The 18840-nt window shown below is 40.4% G+C and overlaps 1 protein-coding gene and 1 long non-coding RNA gene across 39 annotated transcripts in view; one reads left to right on the top strand and one right to left on the bottom strand.

Moving 5' to 3' along the window:
• Positions 1-2401: 2401 nt before the first annotated feature.
• LOC128915867 (uncharacterized) lies at positions 2402-6659 on the bottom strand. Its single transcript, XR_008468780.1, has 3 exons — positions 5388-6659; positions 4671-4767; positions 2402-3246 (listed from the first exon to the last, which is right to left on the bottom strand). It is a non-coding gene; the product is annotated as an uncharacterized LOC128915867 (long non-coding RNA).
• Positions 6660-7309: 650 nt separating this feature from the next.
• SLMAP (sarcolemma associated protein) overlaps positions 7310-18840 on the top strand; it is an 86330-nt gene continuing 74799 nt past the window's right edge. For all 38 annotated transcript variants that reach the window (XM_054215700.1, XM_054215698.1, XM_054215722.1 and 35 more), the window contains exons 1-2: positions 7310-7461; positions 7599-9053. In XM_054215700.1, the coding sequence (XP_054071675.1) occupies positions 8856-9053 (198 nt within the window). In that variant the 5' untranslated portion in view covers positions 7310-7461; positions 7599-8855. The remainder of the gene's footprint in view (positions 7462-7598; positions 9054-18840) is intronic.

The raw sequence follows: 18840 nt of genomic DNA on the forward strand, positions 1-18840 counted from the left end.
ATCATCACCCCCTTCCTAACCTGTAACTCTTACTGAGTTACTCACACTAGACTTTTGGTTGACTGCTACCAGAACAGCTTCAGCTCCTCTAGATGCGGACAGGCTGGCTGCCTGAATTCCTTGTGCCCTTTTTTTCCCCAACAGAAGTTCCAAATACTAAACCCAAGATACTACATCTCTACATGCTTAATAGAAAATTTATGACTCTAGATGCACTGTTTCCTTAAGACCCATTAAGAACATTTGTTTATCTATCAAAACCAAACTGCTAGAAATTAAAGTCTGCTTTGATCATGGGAGTAATTTCCTAGACAAAGGAGGAACAAACAAGTAACCCAGACAAAATTATAATATACAAAACTATCATTGTAATAATTTAAGATACAGCAGCCTTCAGTTATCACAAACCATTAGTGGCAAAGTGAATTTTAGATATAAACTGAGATACGGAGCTCCGTAGCGTGCAACGGGAGCAGCTGCACAGGGAGGCTCTCGCTGCCTCCAGTTTCTTCGGGTATTTTACCACGATCCCACGTAAGACTCACAAACTTTTCCAACAGTTAACTCCCAAATTCTGTAAAAGATTACTACCCAAAATGAGCCATGACTAAGACTTCGCTTCATCAGATTAAATGATTCTGCAGAGGTTATTTCATCTGCTGTTTCCATTTAGGAGCTGAAACAGGGCCTGGCCAAAGCTTTTATCACTTGGTTTAAGAAAAGATATCATCGCACAGCTTCCTACACGCCTTCCTTGTTTATATTTTTATACTTTCCCTTGCTCACGTTCTTGTTATCATGGGCAGAACAAAATTTTAGCTATTATTAACATGCATTTCCTTCTAGTTTTTGCTGGCCTCTATTTGTAAGTTTTCCTGTGAATAAAAAGTATAAATATATAAAAGCAATATAAGAAGAATAAAGTACTTAGTAAGACTGCTATTCTTTGCTCATTTTGTTGAACAAACAATAACCAATAACTTAATTCCACCTAACGCTTAACAGAAATAATCTTTTTGCAGGAGAAAGTTTAGAGAATAGACACAATCTTTGAGAAAGAAGTCACTGAAAAAGACAGGATTCTCACCTACTGAAGATATTCTTAATTACTAGGGAAACATTAGTTCAGGAAGATTTTCACCTAGTCATTTCAAATACAGTTTAGTTTTGGTAAATGTGATGATCTTCCTGGCTTGAGAAAGGATGACAGTTGTTGAAGAAGAATAATAAAAATATTTCTGCATGTATTTTAAGTATCATAACGTTTAAACAACTGAGACTGACTGCTTTCTCCTTCAAGAAGCATGTCAGTGCAGGACAAAATATAGTCTTCAGAACTGGGAATCTATTACCTGAGAATGCTTTGCTACAAATTGCAATACAGTTCTCATGAAATACTAGGGCTCTACATATGGAATTTGCCCTTACAAAGCTCTGTGAACTCTGTCTTATGTTGCAGAAAGACAGCGATCTGTTCATATAAATATTCGGCAGGGTTTGGACAAGAGTATATTCTAGAAAAAGCATCCCCTGTGATCTCAGTCGCTGGAATAAAAATGAGTATAGGCCTATGTGAGACAGCTGGATTCTGAAGACCCAAAACTGTTCAGCATTTGAGCCTCTCTTGCTTTCTTCCACCCTCTATCTTCCCCCCACAGCCGCTATCTCTACCCTTCTATCCCGCCTCTCTCAGCGGGATGCTGTCTATCAGGTAGCAGCAAATGTGGTGTTGGCTGCTGGCTGGCCAATTTCCATCAGCTTCTGTAGGGAGTGACTCTGCAGCCTGTTCACATCCACCATGAATAACACAAAAGAATTGGATAAACAACACCTTCCGCTCATCTCACCATCCCCCCTCAACCTCCCCCCTTGAAATTTCAATTTAAGGCAATACTTTATTTGTATCTGAAAATTAGATCTGGTCCAGTAAATACATTTATTTAAAACAAACAAACAAACAGAAATGTCATACTTATTTTTAAAACACTTTTCCTTATTTTTCAGACAGCCACAGAAAACATCAAACATTTCAAAAAGTCAATGTCGTATTAATAGATAAGCAACTAAGAGCCAGTTACGTGATGACTCTGCTCTACTAAAACAATAAAGCAGTGAAAGGCTAGATATACCAATTTACCTAATTTGATTAGAAATTAAGAAACATTATATGTAAAATTAGTTATATATTAGCATAATACGGTACTAATGCATATTATGTTATATTTATCCATATATACCATATACATATATTATCAACACACTATACAATGTATATTGTATATATAAATAGATAAGACATATAGAGTGTATTTATAAATAATATATTTTATATATGCATATGTTATATTTATAAAATTATATATTTAATATATAATAGAAATAGTATATTCTATGTATGCTTACTATGTATATTACATTAATATAATTGTTATATTAGCAAGATACTCATTTGTATACTGGGTATGAGTATGTTTTAATAAGCTTAATGCAAACCAGAAATAGGAGCAGGGAAGGATCTGAACAAAAAGGAGATAAATGGAGAATCTACCTGACAAGAGAGGATTAAACCAGCTGAATTTCTTATTCTTTCAAAATTAATGCTGAAAGATAATGCTATTGCTCTTCCTATAATCAGTCAGACAGTTAAAAGATCAAGACCAGAAAGTAAGTCTGAAACTAAATAACAATGATAGTGCTACAATAAAATAAAGTGTAACCACACTTCAATAAATCCCCGCTGATGATCGGCATAAATTTTCTAATCACTAGAGAAATAAGATTTTGAATGCAGTTTTCCAACAGGAGTAGTGGTGAGTAAAGTCCTAATAAGTTTTGAGGAGCTTGGTGAGCTTATAAAATGGATTTTGTGCGATCACTGCCACTGTAAGCAGAGGGTCTCGGTGGTCAGACACACACATACCAATGTCTGTATCTGTACAGAATCTTTTACAAAGTGGTTTACATACAGTGTTTGAAACACTGTGTAGCAAAGTTCATAGTTAAAACGGAAATGTAAATCAGCTCTTAGATGTATTACAGGCTTTGTGTTATCTATGATTTTTATTAATCTAGGATAATTTGGCTCTTTTTCAATGCAACCATGAAACCAGCAAATAACCGTTTTCCAGTAATGATCATCATTCTGAGAACATGATCTTGCTCCATTTACTTCTCATGATACACCAGCATGGACAGAAACACACTGCTAGAGAGCACATTTGTAGAACGTATACGTATTTGGCAGCTCTGAAAGCAGAGGTATCCAAAAATTCAAACTGGATTGTTATTGTCTTCACATACACTGGAACTACACCATTCACACCTGTGACTTTCCATCAATACACGCTATCATACATGTGCAGAATATTGTGAATTTTATCAAGAATTGCAACCAGAATATTTCAACAAATTGTAGAATCACCACAGTGTCACAATAATCTTGCCACTCCTCGTTTAAGTTACTTTGTGAGACCACTTTTCCTACTTAAGAAAAAAGTGCTTACATTTTCAGTCATTGCATCTCAAAAGCAACTATAGATCAGCAAATATTGGTCTGAGCTAGTTAGTCTGACCTGCCATGCAGCTAGTCCTCCCCCCAGTCCTCTAGTGGACACAAAGTGATTACTGCAAACTACGTTTTCGTAGCGTTAACTTTCAAATTAACACATCTCCAGGAAAATGAACCTATTGCTCTGAAACAGCTCCTTGACAGTTCAGCTTGATTCTGAACGTCTCAGAAGCTACTGCTGAGGAAAATTTGTAGTTCAAAAGATATGTTAGGATGTAAATAACAGTTGAAACTGCTATATGTTTCCATGTTCCCACTGAAGAAAATGTTGCTCTACGTAGCAGTAAATGCCTTTATAGACTGTCATATTTTAAAATTTGGTATGGCTTAAAAGAGCACTACTATACATAGAATTTCTTGTACTACCGAAAATCAATGAGAAATTGATTTAGTAAATTGCTGAGGAACGAATTTCAGGGATGAGAACTCAGTAGAAAACTCTGCATCTCCAATTTTCTCCTTACCTATTTATTCTGTTTTCATTATCAGTTTGCATCTTAATTTTTATACTAGAAACTGAACTTTTGCTATACAGTATGTCTCATTCATTCCAAACGTAACTATCTCTATTGAGTCAGGATCTAAGTAACTGGTTCACAACACCTCCCCACTGACAATCTTAATCTGATGTATATATTATACATCTGATATATTAAATCTGATGTATATTAATATTTTGGTAGCTCATAATTGCAAAATACTCGGAAATCTTGCACTGATTCCTATAATGATGTTCACTGTTTTTCTTCTCTAGTCAGTTGCAGTTAACTCATAATTCACAACTGGCTTCCTTCAGCAAAAGATCTTATTTTTCATCAAGTCATTAAGACCACAGAATCTCTCCTGCACTTCGACACACTCAAGCCAAAATTCAGATGTTTGGCAGGTATGCACATAAACTCTGCTGCATTTCATCATCCTGAAACAGACACTAGCTCTTTAGGGGACAAATGTGAGTGTCACCTCCCTTACATTTCCCTTATCCAAGATGGCTATAGAGCGGGCTCTTTCTGCCCTCAGCTATGATGGCTATCATAACATTTTTATGGACTTCCTGCCCGGAAAAAGGATGGCCACCTAAATGGCATCTTGCTGCCCTTACCTAACATGGCCGCCAAAGCTCACTGCCTCTTCTGGTCGTGTGGCAAACAGTGGTTTGCAGAAATGAAGCCTGGGCTTACACGTCCTCCTCGCTCCTGCTGAGTGAGCACAGTACAGCAGCTGAGCATTTTACACTGAACTCTTTTCATCCACCTGTTGCTTTCCACAGTTCTAAGATGGACACTTTCTGATAAGCATCAAATAACTCATAAAATAGCCATACAATCATTGTATCCTCATTTCAGAATGCAACCTCTTTCTCTATTTTTAACTTAGTCTGTGAGCCTGCCCCGGTAGCCTTTGAACTCATTAGGCAATTTGAAATAGGAGTAAAATAACCTGAGAGATAACTAAACCCATCCAACTTCTCTGAAAGCTGGCACTCAGCAGAAAAGGAAGGCTCAAGTTAATGCCCTTGCTGAAAAGTAGGTAGAACTCTGTTGTTACATGAGCCACTTGGCAGTGCCAAAAATTATTAGAAAGGCAGCTGGCGCGTACCATTGCTTCCCCCATGGGACTGACAAAATGGGATTTCTCCAGGAGATGGAGAAGGGTTCAGGATACCATAATATGGCAGTGGCTTATAGTTTAAAGGACACAGATGCTTAGGGCATTAGTTTATTCTATTGGTTGCAGGAAGATTTGAGAAAGATACTCTACAGACAATACCGTATTACATTTGTTTGAATCTCAGTATCTAAAAATTATAAATACTTACAGCGAACATCAGAAAAAGATATCCACTGCTCATCTTTTTTACTTGCTTCTCTTAGGCCCTATAGATGATAATGGTTCTTCTTCATCTTTGATTTTACTTTGAGACTCCTTCCTCCATTAAACATGCATACAGAAATATAAAAAAATGCTCTCGTAAACATTCTTCTCATTCCAACATGTGTAATACCCTTTGTTCCCACTTCTTACACCTTTGCAATTCCAAAATGTTCTCAATTGCTTCTACTTTTGCAACTCTTTCCCTCAAATCTAACTCCTGATGGACTTAAATTTATTCCTCGTTTTCCTCATCCTCTTTTATACTCCTTTCCTTCCCCCTTTTGATTACTTGTGGCACCTTCCGTGCTACAGGCAACAGCCATACTGAATTTCCATTTATTTAAAAAATTAGTAAATTACGAATATATGTATCACAATAGCATGATCTCATACACAAGATGATTAAAGCCAGGAACTGGTGTGCCAGATATTTTTTTTTCCTTCTGTCAGAAGAACTGAAAACTATGGACACACAGCCCTAAAGCTTCCACCTATTAGTCCTTCTGTTTTCAAAAATTAGACTTGTCTGTCATGTTGGATTTAATTTCTTTGCTTCAAACACAGATATTACAGCCTGGTTTTGCTCTCATTTTCTCATTGGAAGAAAACAGAAGGAAACTAGGCTGTAATGAATCACAAATTCCACCACTGTCCCCCCCCTCCAAAATCACAGTGCAGTCAAAAAGAATGGAAAAAAAAATGAAGACAACCCTGAGATTTCACTGTGCTATATAAGCAATAGCACAGCAATCATGCTTTCACTCATACGCTGCACTGCCTTACCTCAATTGTTGCTTATTTCCCTCATATATTGCTGGCTAAACTGTCTGGCCCAGCTCTACTTCTCTCCTTCACGGCTGCCTGGCCTTTCTGGCATGAGAGAACCCTCCCATATCCCTGATCCTAACACCTTGTCACAGGGTAATTATAGTGCTGGCACGACTCCAACATCTATCTCATATCAAACAATCTCCGCTTGTTTGCTTTATAGGGAATGACAGACTTAAAAATGAATTCGGACCGGAGAGACCTGTTTGGCACTAGCCTGCCGTATGACCTTGAAAAAAGGAACCACCTTTCCTCAGCATCTATAAAATGGGGATAAATATGACCTTGGATGATGCTCCAAGATCTACTGAGGGAAAAGCCTGCACCAGTGACCCCACTTCTGTCCTGCCCTGACTCATCCCTGTCACCACTTCCAGGGATCCCCCCCTCCAGCTGCCAACCTGTAACTAGAGACGGCAAAACACGGCCGGCATTTCTCCCTCCCCAAGACGCGTCAAAGGACGCTGCGGCTTCCAAAGTTTTCAGCCTGGAACTGTAAAACGAGGAGGGGATCGGGGGAGGGCAGGAGGATGTCGGGGAGGGTCCTACAGTCTCTCATCAGAGCTCTGCGATAGCGTGTGACCCCACTTTCTCCTCAGGGCTCCCCCACTGAACGGCGGACGAGCCCCCCTCCCACCCTCACGGCGAAGCTGAGGAGAGCAGGGCAGGGGAAAGACACGGCACCCGGCCCCGGGGGCTCACTCACCTCAGAGACCTGCCCCCGCTCCCACCTGCTAACGCGTCCTCCCTCTGCCCTTCCGCAGCAGCCCCTCTCCCCCTTTTCCCGCTTTACAGGAGGCCCTTCGGCCCCCCCCTCAACCGCCCAGACCCTCGCCCCTCACGGCTCAGCCCGCCGCCCCTCACAGGACTCCCCGCGCCCCAACACTGCCCCCCCCAGGCTAGGCGCACCCGGAAGAGGGCGGTAGCGGCAGCGGGGCGGGGCCTCGCCGGCTGCGGCAGCTTCAGCGGGCGCAGCGCGCCGGCGCCGAGTCCGCCTCCCGCGCCTGCGCAGCCGCCCGCCCCGAGGCCGAGGGCGGCCACCGCGCCTTCCCTTTGGTCAGGCCCCGCCGAGGACGGCTCCGCCCTCCGCCGCCGCCTGCCCTCCCCCCCGACCCCCGCCCCTCCCCGGCAGCGCCGCGGCTGCTACACCGGGTAGGTTTCCAGTCACTATGGCGGCCGCTGCGCTGAAGGTAAGGGAGAGAGCGGAGCCCTGGTGCGTCCCGTATCCCCCCCCCCACCTCGGGGCCGGGCAGTGCTAGGCCGGGGGGAGGCTGGGGCCGCGTCGGGCGAGGGCCGCGTCTGACCCGGTTTGTTTTCGGCTCTGCAGGTCGGAGGAAAGTTTTCGTGGTCGGCGGCTGCCTGAGAGGCAGAGCTACCGAGCGGGAGGCGTCCGGGCCCGGCCGCCAGGCCTCTCCCGCCGCCGCAGGGCCGGCGGAGCCGCGCTCGGCGGGCGGAGAGCGCGGGGGGCTGAGGAGCGGGCCCTCCTCATGCGCAGCCACCTGCGGAGGGGCTGAGCGGAGCGGAGCCGAGGGGGACGCCGCCTCTCCCGGCCCGCCGCTCTCCGCGCCGGGGGCTTGTGGCGGAGACTTCCTGGAGCAGCCCCCCGCTCGCCTCCCGCCGCTGCCGCCGGCCCCCGCTCGCCTCCCGCCGCCGGCCCGCGCCCGCCCGCCGCCAGCAGAGCCGCCGCGGAGGGACGCCTGCCCGCTGCCGCCGGCCAGAGCCATCGCGGGCACCGCCTGGGAGCAACCTGTCAGTGCGCCTCGTAGGCCGTCCCCGAAGGACCCTTCCCAGGCGTTAGCTTGTCCCCGAGAAGGAGAGTTCGAAGCCCTCTCCATGCCTTATCAAGTTCCTTATCTGAGTGGCAGCCTGAAGCTGTAGACCAATTCAGCTTTATCTGGTGTAAGGGAGGAAAACAGCATAGCGCTCATACCCCATCCAAAATCAAGGACCACCTATTCTGCTTTGGTTTGATGCGCAAAGATGGTGAAATGTGGACTGCCGTGTGAAGTGACTGGATCCCTGTTGTGGAGTGAGGGCTTCGTGTTCATCTTCCAGCTCCTGGTCTGCGCGCTTTGAGAGAGGACGCTAATCCTTCTCCCTCATCCCCCTTCCCTAAACCTTTCCTTGCTTCCATGTTGCATTGGTCAGAATTTTGGTCAGTGTTGTTTACAGAAGGGGGGGGGAAAGAAGGCTGTTGAGGTTACAAACAAAAGTACTTGTATGACTCATCTACTTGGATTTAAGACATTCTATCCTTCTTTCAAGGAGCCTTTGCTTCTCTTTGAAGGAATCAGATGCTTGTTCCTATTCTTCCAGAGGAGGATGGATTGAAAGTTGTACGTTTTAGAGTTTTTTTGGGCCACTGCTGATATTAAAAGACATAATGGGGCTTTTTCACTGGATTATTGCCAGAATTAGTTTACACACTGAAACAATGAGTTGTTAGGCCTCTCATATGATAATGTTTGTCCTGCTTTAATATAAAGTTGCTGTGGAGGCTTGGGTTAAAAATTGTGGAGGACAGTCTGCATCAGAAGAGGCTCTCTTCATCTCTGGTTGGTGTGGCAACCCCAATCTGTCCTCGATGCCTTCAGCCTTGGCCATCTTCACTTGCCGCCCGAACTCTCATCCGTTTCAGGAGCGTCATGTCTACCTGGACGAGCCCGTCAAGATCGGCCGCTCAGTGGCTCGCTGCCGGCCAGCTCAGAATAACGCAACGTTTGACTGTAAGGTGCTGTCCAGGAACCATGCTCTTGTCTGGTTTGATCACAAGACAGGCAAGGTAAGAGATTTTCTTTATTCAAAAGCAAGGACCTGCACGTTTGTTTTAGCAAGGCCCTGTAGATTGCAGATCACTTTGGTTTTGCTGTAATAAGTATGGTTGCATGTGGAAGGAGTAAGATTTATGTTAAAATGATTACTTTTCAGGCAAGTTGATAATTTCTTAGTAAGGGGAGACTTTAAATATTATTAAAAGTACATAAAGCTAACAGTTCAAAATGGTGATAAGTACTGAAAAATTTGCATATGTATTATTCGTTGCTGGAAGTAGGTGATTTTGAGGTGAGTAATACAAATCTTGAAAGCACAGGCTTGTGTAAATATAATGGTTTAATAGTATTCTTTCAGATGCTGAGAAGTTACTGTTTTATCTGAGCGTGTAAATAAATGTGATTGTGAGGAGCGTCGAAAAATGGGTTAAAAACCCCTGAGTTGGTTTGGCACTCTTTCTACTTGCCCTTTTGAAATTTTATAAAGAGTATTTTGTTGTTTGGGTCTGATAAAAGTTTTGTTACTGGCAGCAGGAGTGTAACAAATGGCATACAAGGTATTTTCTCATTGACAGTGAAAATGGTTTCAAAATATATCCTCTGTTGTCTTAACTGTTCCTCTCAAAAGGCCAGGGCTAGCTAGCTTAAGTGGAATTTAGGGGTTCTGTAGTACATGTTTTGTCCACTAGGGATTGAACTGGGACAAGTAAAGTTATTTTACTTAATGACTGTCAAGGTAATTTTAAATATCCAGCAAGAAATGAACAAAGTGCAGATTTCAGTTGTTTAGCACAGTGGTGGTGTGTTTGGTTTTTTTTAAATACATTGATGTTATGCCCGAAATATCCTCTAAATCAGCTCTGTTTTTCAGCTTCACAGCATACCCTTCTATGACAGTGTAGATCTTGATTTTAAGAATAATATGGTCTGTAATTAATGCAGCATTTTTTAGTAGTATGACACAGCATGAGGAGCAGTACAGCACACTCAGAGTTCTTAAACCTTCCATTGTTAACTATCCTATGTTATGCAATACCTGGGCATGATGGGACAAGACAAGCATTTAATTTCTTAAGGCTGGGTTATGGCATGGCTTTCAAGTTACCTGCACGTAATTGTGCAAACTGCTATCTGTGTTAGTGTTTCATTAAGCATGTTGTTTTGGCTCCGCTGTGCATGCGATGTGCATTCTTGGACACTTCAGAAAACTTTAAGTGCTCAAAATATTTTCATTTTAAGCTTAGTTTTTAACCTTTCTTGTTTGACTCAACAAAGTAAAATATTCCAATTTATTGTACTTGTTTTAAAATTAAAAAGTATTATGCATATAGCTTTTTAATCAACATTCCTCATGATTTATAAAGATTTTAAGACCCCCATGTGTTCTATTACGGTTACAAGTAGTTTAGCTGTATAAAGATGGTTAAGTTAACAAAGTGTTGAGTGGTGAGCAAGTCTGCTAGCTAACAGACAAGCTTAAAAGACAGTCAGCTGTGGGTTTTTTGTTTGTAAATTTCAGTTAGCTTTGGCTTTTCTAATACAGGTCAAAAAATTACTTGCTTATTTGTTTTAGCTGGCTGATCTAAAATAGCGACTTGGTAGTAGTAAGTAAGAGGATGGTATGTGATAGTTCTTGAGATACCGACATGTGAAGATTCGATGGGGGTCTTGATGAAAATTGCCCAGGTAGGTATCTGGATCAGTAGCCATAGTGATCGACTAAAGAGTGGGGCTAAAATCATGCATAGGAATACATTACTGTAAATTTTGCATGTTAGATGTTGTGGGACTGTAAAAGGTTTAAAGCATTGATACAGTAGTATGGAGAATTTTGGATTCTGTGTTTGTTTCTTGGTAACGTGGTCTGTTTTTTCATCTGGTCGAGTATCTGAACCGTAAATTGTGAGATAGAGGAGGGGGGAAAATGCATCTTTAGAGATAATACGTATAAACTGCTGTTGTGAGAAGGCAGGTAAAAGATGATGTCAGTAAATACAGTCTTAATCTTGAATCCCCAAAACTACGTTAAATAATTCTGTGGTGTTTTCGAAGTGCAAACAAAAATGTAAAACTATGCCAGAACACTTGCATGCAGGAACGCTTATTATCATTGTTTACAGAACTTCTAATGGGTACACCTCATTTAGGAACATGTCATTATCCTATCAATGACCTATATTTAAACTTGCATAGGTTCTTTTTGCCACAGTATTTGTAAACATTTTGTTACAGCTTATATATAGTTCTTTCATCAATTCTGGGGTTGATAAAAGACCTTGAAATGTTACTCTAGTAACAGAGAGAAACCTTCAAATAATTCAAACTAGTTCATGAATGATCTGGGGCTGCAGTTTCGTAAGTTGTGGACTTTGATGGTGATACCAGTTTCTGGCATTCCCAGCCGCTCTGTCCAGCCTCTGTGCTGCCTCTTGAGCTTCCTTTCAGTTATACTCTAATAATTTTTTTTTCTTGAGGGCTTGGAGTTTTGTTTGTTTTGCTTTAGTGAATCATGTGAGTGATCCTGTTTACTACATAGTCTGTAAACAATTGTGTCGGCATAATCTGTAAAGAAGGGTAGAAACCGCGGAGCATCAGTAAGCATTGGCAAGGGAACTAGTATACAATTTTTTCTGAGGCAGAGGTAGGCTTAAGCTGAAGTATGCTGCATAAGTAGACTAAGTTGGAAGATGACATGTTACTTACAGTTGAAAGATGTGAATGTTTACTTTGTATAAAGGCACTTTAATTATACATGGAAAAAGTTAATGTGCCCAAAGGAGATAATGTATATGTAACACTAGCATTATTAAGGATAAAAGTAGGATGACTCTTCAAGATCACCAGTAAATAGCAATTAAAAGCAGATATTTAATGTTGGATTTGCTTTTTAAAATATTTTTTAACATGGGCCTAAAATGGGTAAGATAAAGGTGGAAGTGAGTGGTGGGGGGAATATCTGTACTCCAAATTTTTCTGTGCTTAGCAATACTTTTACAGACAACCAGTGCAATGCCTCCTTTTGCTTGTGTTTGTAGAAACAGTGTAATACTTCCTTGTGGATTTTTCATACAGCAATAACATTAGAGGCTTATGCTTAGAATTGACTTTGATTTTTATTTTTTTTTTGGAGTAATTACAAGTTAAGGAATCTTTTTAAGAGATGCCTGAAAAAATGAGTCACTAGATATGTAGGACGTGGATGTTGTGCTGAGCATGGAGTGTTCCAAAAAGTGTGAATCAAAGCAAAAGAAAAAGTGGGCTATAGTTCAAAAAATCTAAATATGTTTGTTCAGCTTCTATCACTGCATATGGGCAGAAACTCTGTAAAACCTGCCTAATTGAAATAGACTTGTGTGGTGGTTTTTTTTTTTTTCAGTTTTTGTTTTTAAAAATAAGCAAGTTGAAAACCCTCGAGAGTTTGTATGTGACTTCTCCCAGGCTGAAATGCTTCTGGCAGATGTGGTGGAAGCTTTTAGTAGAAAACTGAAATTTCAGACAGATAGCCAGGCTTTCAAAAACTACCTTTTATAGAGAATCCGTTTCCACAGTTTACTAAAGGCACTGAGAAACTGTGTGAGAAATAAAGTATTTTTCTTAGACCAAAAGAACTCCCAAATAACTGGTCATTTTTAACTCAAAAAAATGTGTAGGCACAAGTTTCTGTGTTTGGGTGGCAGCTAATGCTACTGTTTTCATTTAATTCAAAGTGGGTTTGAAGTGAATCGAGCACATTCATAGTATCTTGATTACAGAAATGCTAACTGGTAAATTGAAAGCCAAATAGTCCACATGATAGTAAATAAAATTTATTAAGGCTGAGCTTTATGGCTGCTAGGCTTACAATATGTGATATAAAAATGTTACAGAACCCTTCCTGCAGGGTGCACCCTCTTTAAAGAAAACAAACAACCCCCCTCACCCCCCAAAACAAAAGCAAAACAAAACCCAAACCAACCCTAAACCCCCAAACCAAAACACCAACATCCCAAAACAACAACCGCAAAGGTACAACCAGGGAACTACAGACTGGCTAGCTTTGTTTGAGTCCCTGGGAAAATAATGGAACAAGTTTTGGACCGCTTTTCTGGGCACATGAAGATGATGATTTGGTAATGGTCAGTATGGATTTAGCAGGGATAAATCATGTCTGATGAGTCTGATTACCTTGTATGATAAAATGACTAGCTTTATGGGCAAGGGAGAGCAGTGCAGGCTATTTACTTTGCCTTTAACAGGGCTTTTGACTGTTTCTTGTGGTGGTCTTCTGTCTAAGTTAGGGCACTGCAGTCTGGATGTATGAACAACTAGAGGAGTAAAATAAAACTGGTTTGAGGATCAAGCTCAGGGGTAGTGGTTAACAGGTGGTGCTCTACCTGGATGCTGGTTACAAGCAGTCTATATTATGACCTGTCATGTTTAACATTTTTTATCAATGACCTGGTGAAGTACACTCTAGTCAAGTTTGAAGGTGACACCGAATCTGGGAGTGGTGTTGTGATGCGGAATGAGTTGATCTGCACAAGGGCAGGGCTGCCATGCGGAGGGACCTGACCTTGCTGAACTAATGGGTGGACGGGAACCTCAGGAATCTGAACAAGGACAAATGTGGAGTCCTGTGCTTGGAAAGGAGGAACGCCTTGCAGCTTGTTAGACCATTTCTAAGATACTGCATCTAATTTTGAACCACCAATACAAGAAATACGCTAATAACCATGAGTTGAAAGATTATTCTTGCTGTATTGTACTAGGGGTAAAATTATATTTGAAAGAAATAAGAAAGAAAAAAGAGAATTTGTAAAAAGGAAATATGTTGTTCGCTTAACATTACACAGAATGTTCTGTGGAGATCAAGCATTTGGCAAGAGTCAAGAATCGTAGGACATCTCTGGACATCCTGTTTGTTCAGAAGCATTTGAGTAAATGTGTCTTACAAAATTTAGTGGGATATGGAGAATGGTATTTGGGGTTGCAGGATTTTAATAAGAGATTTTCTTCTGCTGCTTCCTATAGAGTTCCCCATATGATACTCTAGGCTATTTGGTGGACCTACGTAAGGAATGTTTAATTTCTCATGTATCAGTCGGCATTTCTTTCAGTAGATACCATGTTATTTTTCCTCTATTACATCTCTTCAGCCTTCTGTTGTGATTGTTGTCTTTGAGAGCTGAGCAAATGTTTTATTTTCAGTACTTTTGATGTTGCTGTATGCTTACAGTCTGCAGTGTCTGTAGAAGAGAGGCTTTATCTTCCAGACATTGAATGTTTATTCCAAGTGCCCTGGGAGACTGACCTGGGATCTGCTATAATGCACTAAGGTGAAATTTCAGTGCTTAGGTGCTTTCGGTAAGAGGGTGATGTCAGCCAGCCCTTACATACACCTGTTAATATTTTTATGTAACTGCTTTTCACCCTGAATGAACTATCCAATTTTATGCTGGTATGATCATAAGAGTAATACGGGGTGGCGTGTTCTCGGTTCAGCAAACTTCACCACCATGCTTCTCTTAGAACCCGGTGTAGGAGTGCGGGTGGCCATTTATAGTAGAGGTAAGTTACTGCTGACAAGGATTTCCCTGCAGAGATACCATCTAGAGCCACTGCTGCAGAGCTAATACTGTAATTCTTGGAGCTGATCCATTGCAGTCATGATGCATCTATCCTGAGCCAGGAACACCAACACATTGATTAGGTTTTAAAAACAAACAAAAATCCCTTTTGTATTTGCAATGAATTTTTACAAACCTCAAATGAATCAGGTTACTTAGCAGTAATGAAGGCCAGTAAATGTGTTTTCCTTGGGTCTCTAATGGGATGGTTTGAGTTTGTTCCTGGGCCCGTGCTTATAAATGTAAAACCTTGCTTCCCTGATACACTTCCATTATATAAAATTCTTTTTTACTTTTTTTGTAGACTTTCTTTCACAATTTAGTTGCAGCAATCCATTGATCGTTTGCAGGTGGATTTACATTATACTGAAGAAGTGTTTTTGATTTGGCTCTGTTTTCTCATTTTTCATACTGAATTTGAACAGTTTTGGTTGCTTTGTTATCTGATTACAGCGCATATAAATTCAATTACTTTAAAGGGCCATGTGGGTTAGTAGTGTCTAACTGTGTCAATGTGCTACTTCGGTTGTGTTGATTGGAATCTGATCGGCAAAATGTGGAGACACTCAGCTGATTTGTTGCATTTTTGTTTCTGTCATTTCTTTTAATAGATAATATAAAGTGAAAATGGTTATTACTTGTGAAACCTGGCAAGTGAAAGGGAAGGAAGAATGCTGTCTCTATACCTAAAGCTAGCAATTTTACAGGCTATTGCTGCTAAATTATAAGATTGTTGTTTGTTTCTGGATTTTGAGTCACATCAATAATTGCTTCCTGTTAATGTTGCTCAGTCGCTGAGAGTTTGGATTATTTAAGAGCTCCACATTTAGTTAAGTATTGCTGTGACAGTGAATTAACATTCCCAACTTGTCTTTCTTTCCAGAAACATTTCTGCTTGTAGCAGAATTGGTGGAAGAAGGCAGCGTGCAGTATTGTTGTGTTTTTGTTGAGTATAGACAAGCGTTTTTTTTGGCCTGCTTTAGGAGGGGGAGCCTCAGGCAGAGAGATGGATTTGACTGTACCATCTTAAGCAAGAAGATATATTTGTCTGCCAGAGACCCGGAACGGTTTCCTTTTTGAGAAGGAAAATAATTGTGCTGGAGCCAGGCACTTAATCGGATACAATTTTTGTGTTATGTTGCACCAGACAAACATATGTATGTGATTGAGCAATGTCTTAGAGTTTATTTCGGTCTTAATAAAGTATAAATAAATGATGAATTTCCAGCAGGCTTATAATAGAAAGTCCAAAATCCTGTAGTAACGCTGCAGTTGAGTGGAAAAACACAGAAAACGCTAGCAGCATTTCAACTTTTTTTTACTTTTGTAAAAATGTAAAAAGTAAATATAGAAAGTACTGGGATTAGTCAAGGGTAGTTAAGGGCATAAGGAATTTATAATATCTTTGCAAAGCTAAGGAACATTTCAGTATTGATAGTCGAGCTGTGGTGCAGACTGGAGGAAAATACGTGATATTCTTAAACCTTTTTAGATTATAAGGTAAGAGTAACCAGCCATTGAAAGGACTGAAGGATCGATGATGAGACAGCTCAATCACAAATGTTCTAATCGCGTAAAATAGTGAGAACTTGTAACTAAATACAAATATATTGACAGTATTGTGCTACTGTTAAAGTGAGTTTGTCCCCAGCTGGAACATCTTGTTCTGTTTTTGGTTTTCATATGATAATTCAAATGTGTTGAAAATATTTATTGACAGAAGGACTTCAATATAGGGAATGTGCAACATCTGAGATATACAGAAGCTGTAGAAGAACAGACAAGTGACCTTTTGTTCTCGTATTAAAAGACTATTGAAAATAAAGCTAAGAACAAGTTATTAATGCTGTATAGTCTCATAATTACACTTGTAATAGTTCTTCCATTAAATGAATGCAAGAGCTTAATAGACAAGAGTTGTGGATGCTTGTAACTGTGTGTTAATAACCTTTTCAAAGGAAGGAATGGAAACGCTTACGTTTCAAATCAAAGAAGAAAAGCTCTGTTACGGGCCAAATAGATATTTGTACAGCACGTTCTTTTGAAGACATTTGGTACTGGCTGCTGCTATTTGCATATGCCATTAGTCTTCTCTGATATGGCAGGTTTTGTACTTAACTGGTACTTTTTCAGAGTTGTTCCTTTTCTGGGTGTTGAGCAAGATGAAGTTTAAACATAGATTTTTCTAAAACTTTGATGTCTTTGATGCAATATTGCTAATGTTCTGTAAGAGGTTTTTTGCTGTTTAACACCAGCCCCCAGCAGATTTTGATGACTCTGTGTTGCTTTCCATTTTTTTAATTGCTTTTCTTGAAGTGTTAATACTTAACTGTATAGGGTAGAAGCCGGATCTCTTGAGTTTGCAAAGCCTTTTAGCCTGCCTACCTGTTTGCCTTTTAAATTTCTGGTGACCTTTCCCAGTAATTCCTGGCACGATTAACTGTCATTCTTCTCTCTTTTTTTTTTTTTTTTTGTTAGTTGTTAGCTGTAATAGTTGAATAGACTTATGGGCCATAGCATTGCAAATCAGTTTTGGTGTTATTACTTGTGATTTTATTCTGGCATTGCTGTTTTCTGTACTTCCACTTACTGTTTCCAGGGGCTTGAAGAATCTGAATACTTTTGGGAGGCATAATGAGTTATTTTAATTTTGTTATTAAAAAAGCACTTTGTTTTTTATATCTGGTTGTGAAAGAATACATTCTGCAGCCAAAGTATTTTTTCGTGTCTTTGATCTTGGTAGGTAATTGCAACTCCTTGTTGTTTTCTTGCTATCATTACAGGGATTCCTCTTGCTGAATGCCAGAGGATTTTTAAGGCTGTGTGGAGTCAATATAATCACATATTATCAAGGGACAAAGTATAAGTTTGACGAAGTTTCTTTTGTTTCTATGGATTCCAGTCATTATGTATAGTTAGGGTGGTATCTACTTTCAGGGCAGTTACGGTACTGTGAACAAGGACAGCCAAATTCTATGACATGGATGTACTGTTAGAGGATGAGTTAGGTTGGCGTGGAGCTCTGGAGGTCACCCAGTCCAACCCTCTGCTTCACAGCAGGTCTGACTGCTTTAGGTTGCTTGTGGACTTGGTATAGAATTTTGGGTGCAAAATGAATCCCTACCAAGAAATAAGCTTTCGGGGCTAGGGTCAGGCATATTTGCTACGTAGTCTGGCTTGTGTTGCTGTTGTCTTAAGTAATGTTCTGAGGATCTAGAACTTCAGTGTGTGTATATATATTTATATTATGATTTACTATTATGGAATAGCTGGAGTACTTTATAGTGTAACTTAAAATTCCCACCAAAATATGTCAGATAAATTTTAAGATCATTTCTATCAGGAGAAAAAGAAGCACTAAATAAAAGATGTGATACGAGTGTTCCTAGGTCCACCCCTACTTCCATAAGGGTAGAAATAATACAACACTTTCACTTACAGCTCTCAACCACTACTTCCTTTTTAAGAACTTAAAGGGGAAATTAATTCTTTTTTTCAATCTTCCTCTTTGAGAATTTTTCCTAGATTGCATATTCCAGCAGTTGTAGGAGCAAATCAGGAATACAAATCATCATAGAAAGGGCATATTTGTTTTTGCAATCTGTGTAACTAGTTGACATTAGGTAAAGCTACCAGTTGTGCTGTTTAAGCAGAGCTTTTGGTTGGTATATAAAGATTTTCTGTGACCATAAGCCAATGATTTGATCTATGGACAGAGACCTTCCTATGTAGTTAAGGGAAGAACTGATAGACTGCTATTATATTAGTCCTATTTTACCTGTAACGTAGAGAGGCATGTGGATATTCTAAGGCTATTTGAACGCTCTTTACCCATGGTGTCATCTTGATTTTTAGTTAAATTTATGAATGTGACTGTTAATTAAGAAGTTAGAAGTATGTATGCTGTGTTTGGATAACTTGTAACTTTCATGTAAACAGAAGGGAAAATGTTTCTGGTGGTTTTTGTACTTGAACAAACGCATTGCATTGACACACATGGACAACTTTCTCTCAAAACAAGTTTTTTGTTTTGGAATCTGCGTACACATGCTACCTCATCTACTGAAATCAGTACAGGTTATACATACATCCTACTGCAGAGTATTGTCTCCTGGTAAACTTAATGCAGATCTACGTCTTAGCTGCAGGTTGACTTGCTCTGACCCCATGTTCCAGAAATGGGCTTGGGAAG

The sequence above is a fragment of the Rissa tridactyla genome, chromosome 10 (genome assembly GCF_028500815.1).
Source record: "Rissa tridactyla isolate bRisTri1 chromosome 10, bRisTri1.patW.cur.20221130, whole genome shotgun sequence".
NCBI lineage: Eukaryota > Metazoa > Chordata > Aves > Charadriiformes > Laridae > Rissa > Rissa tridactyla.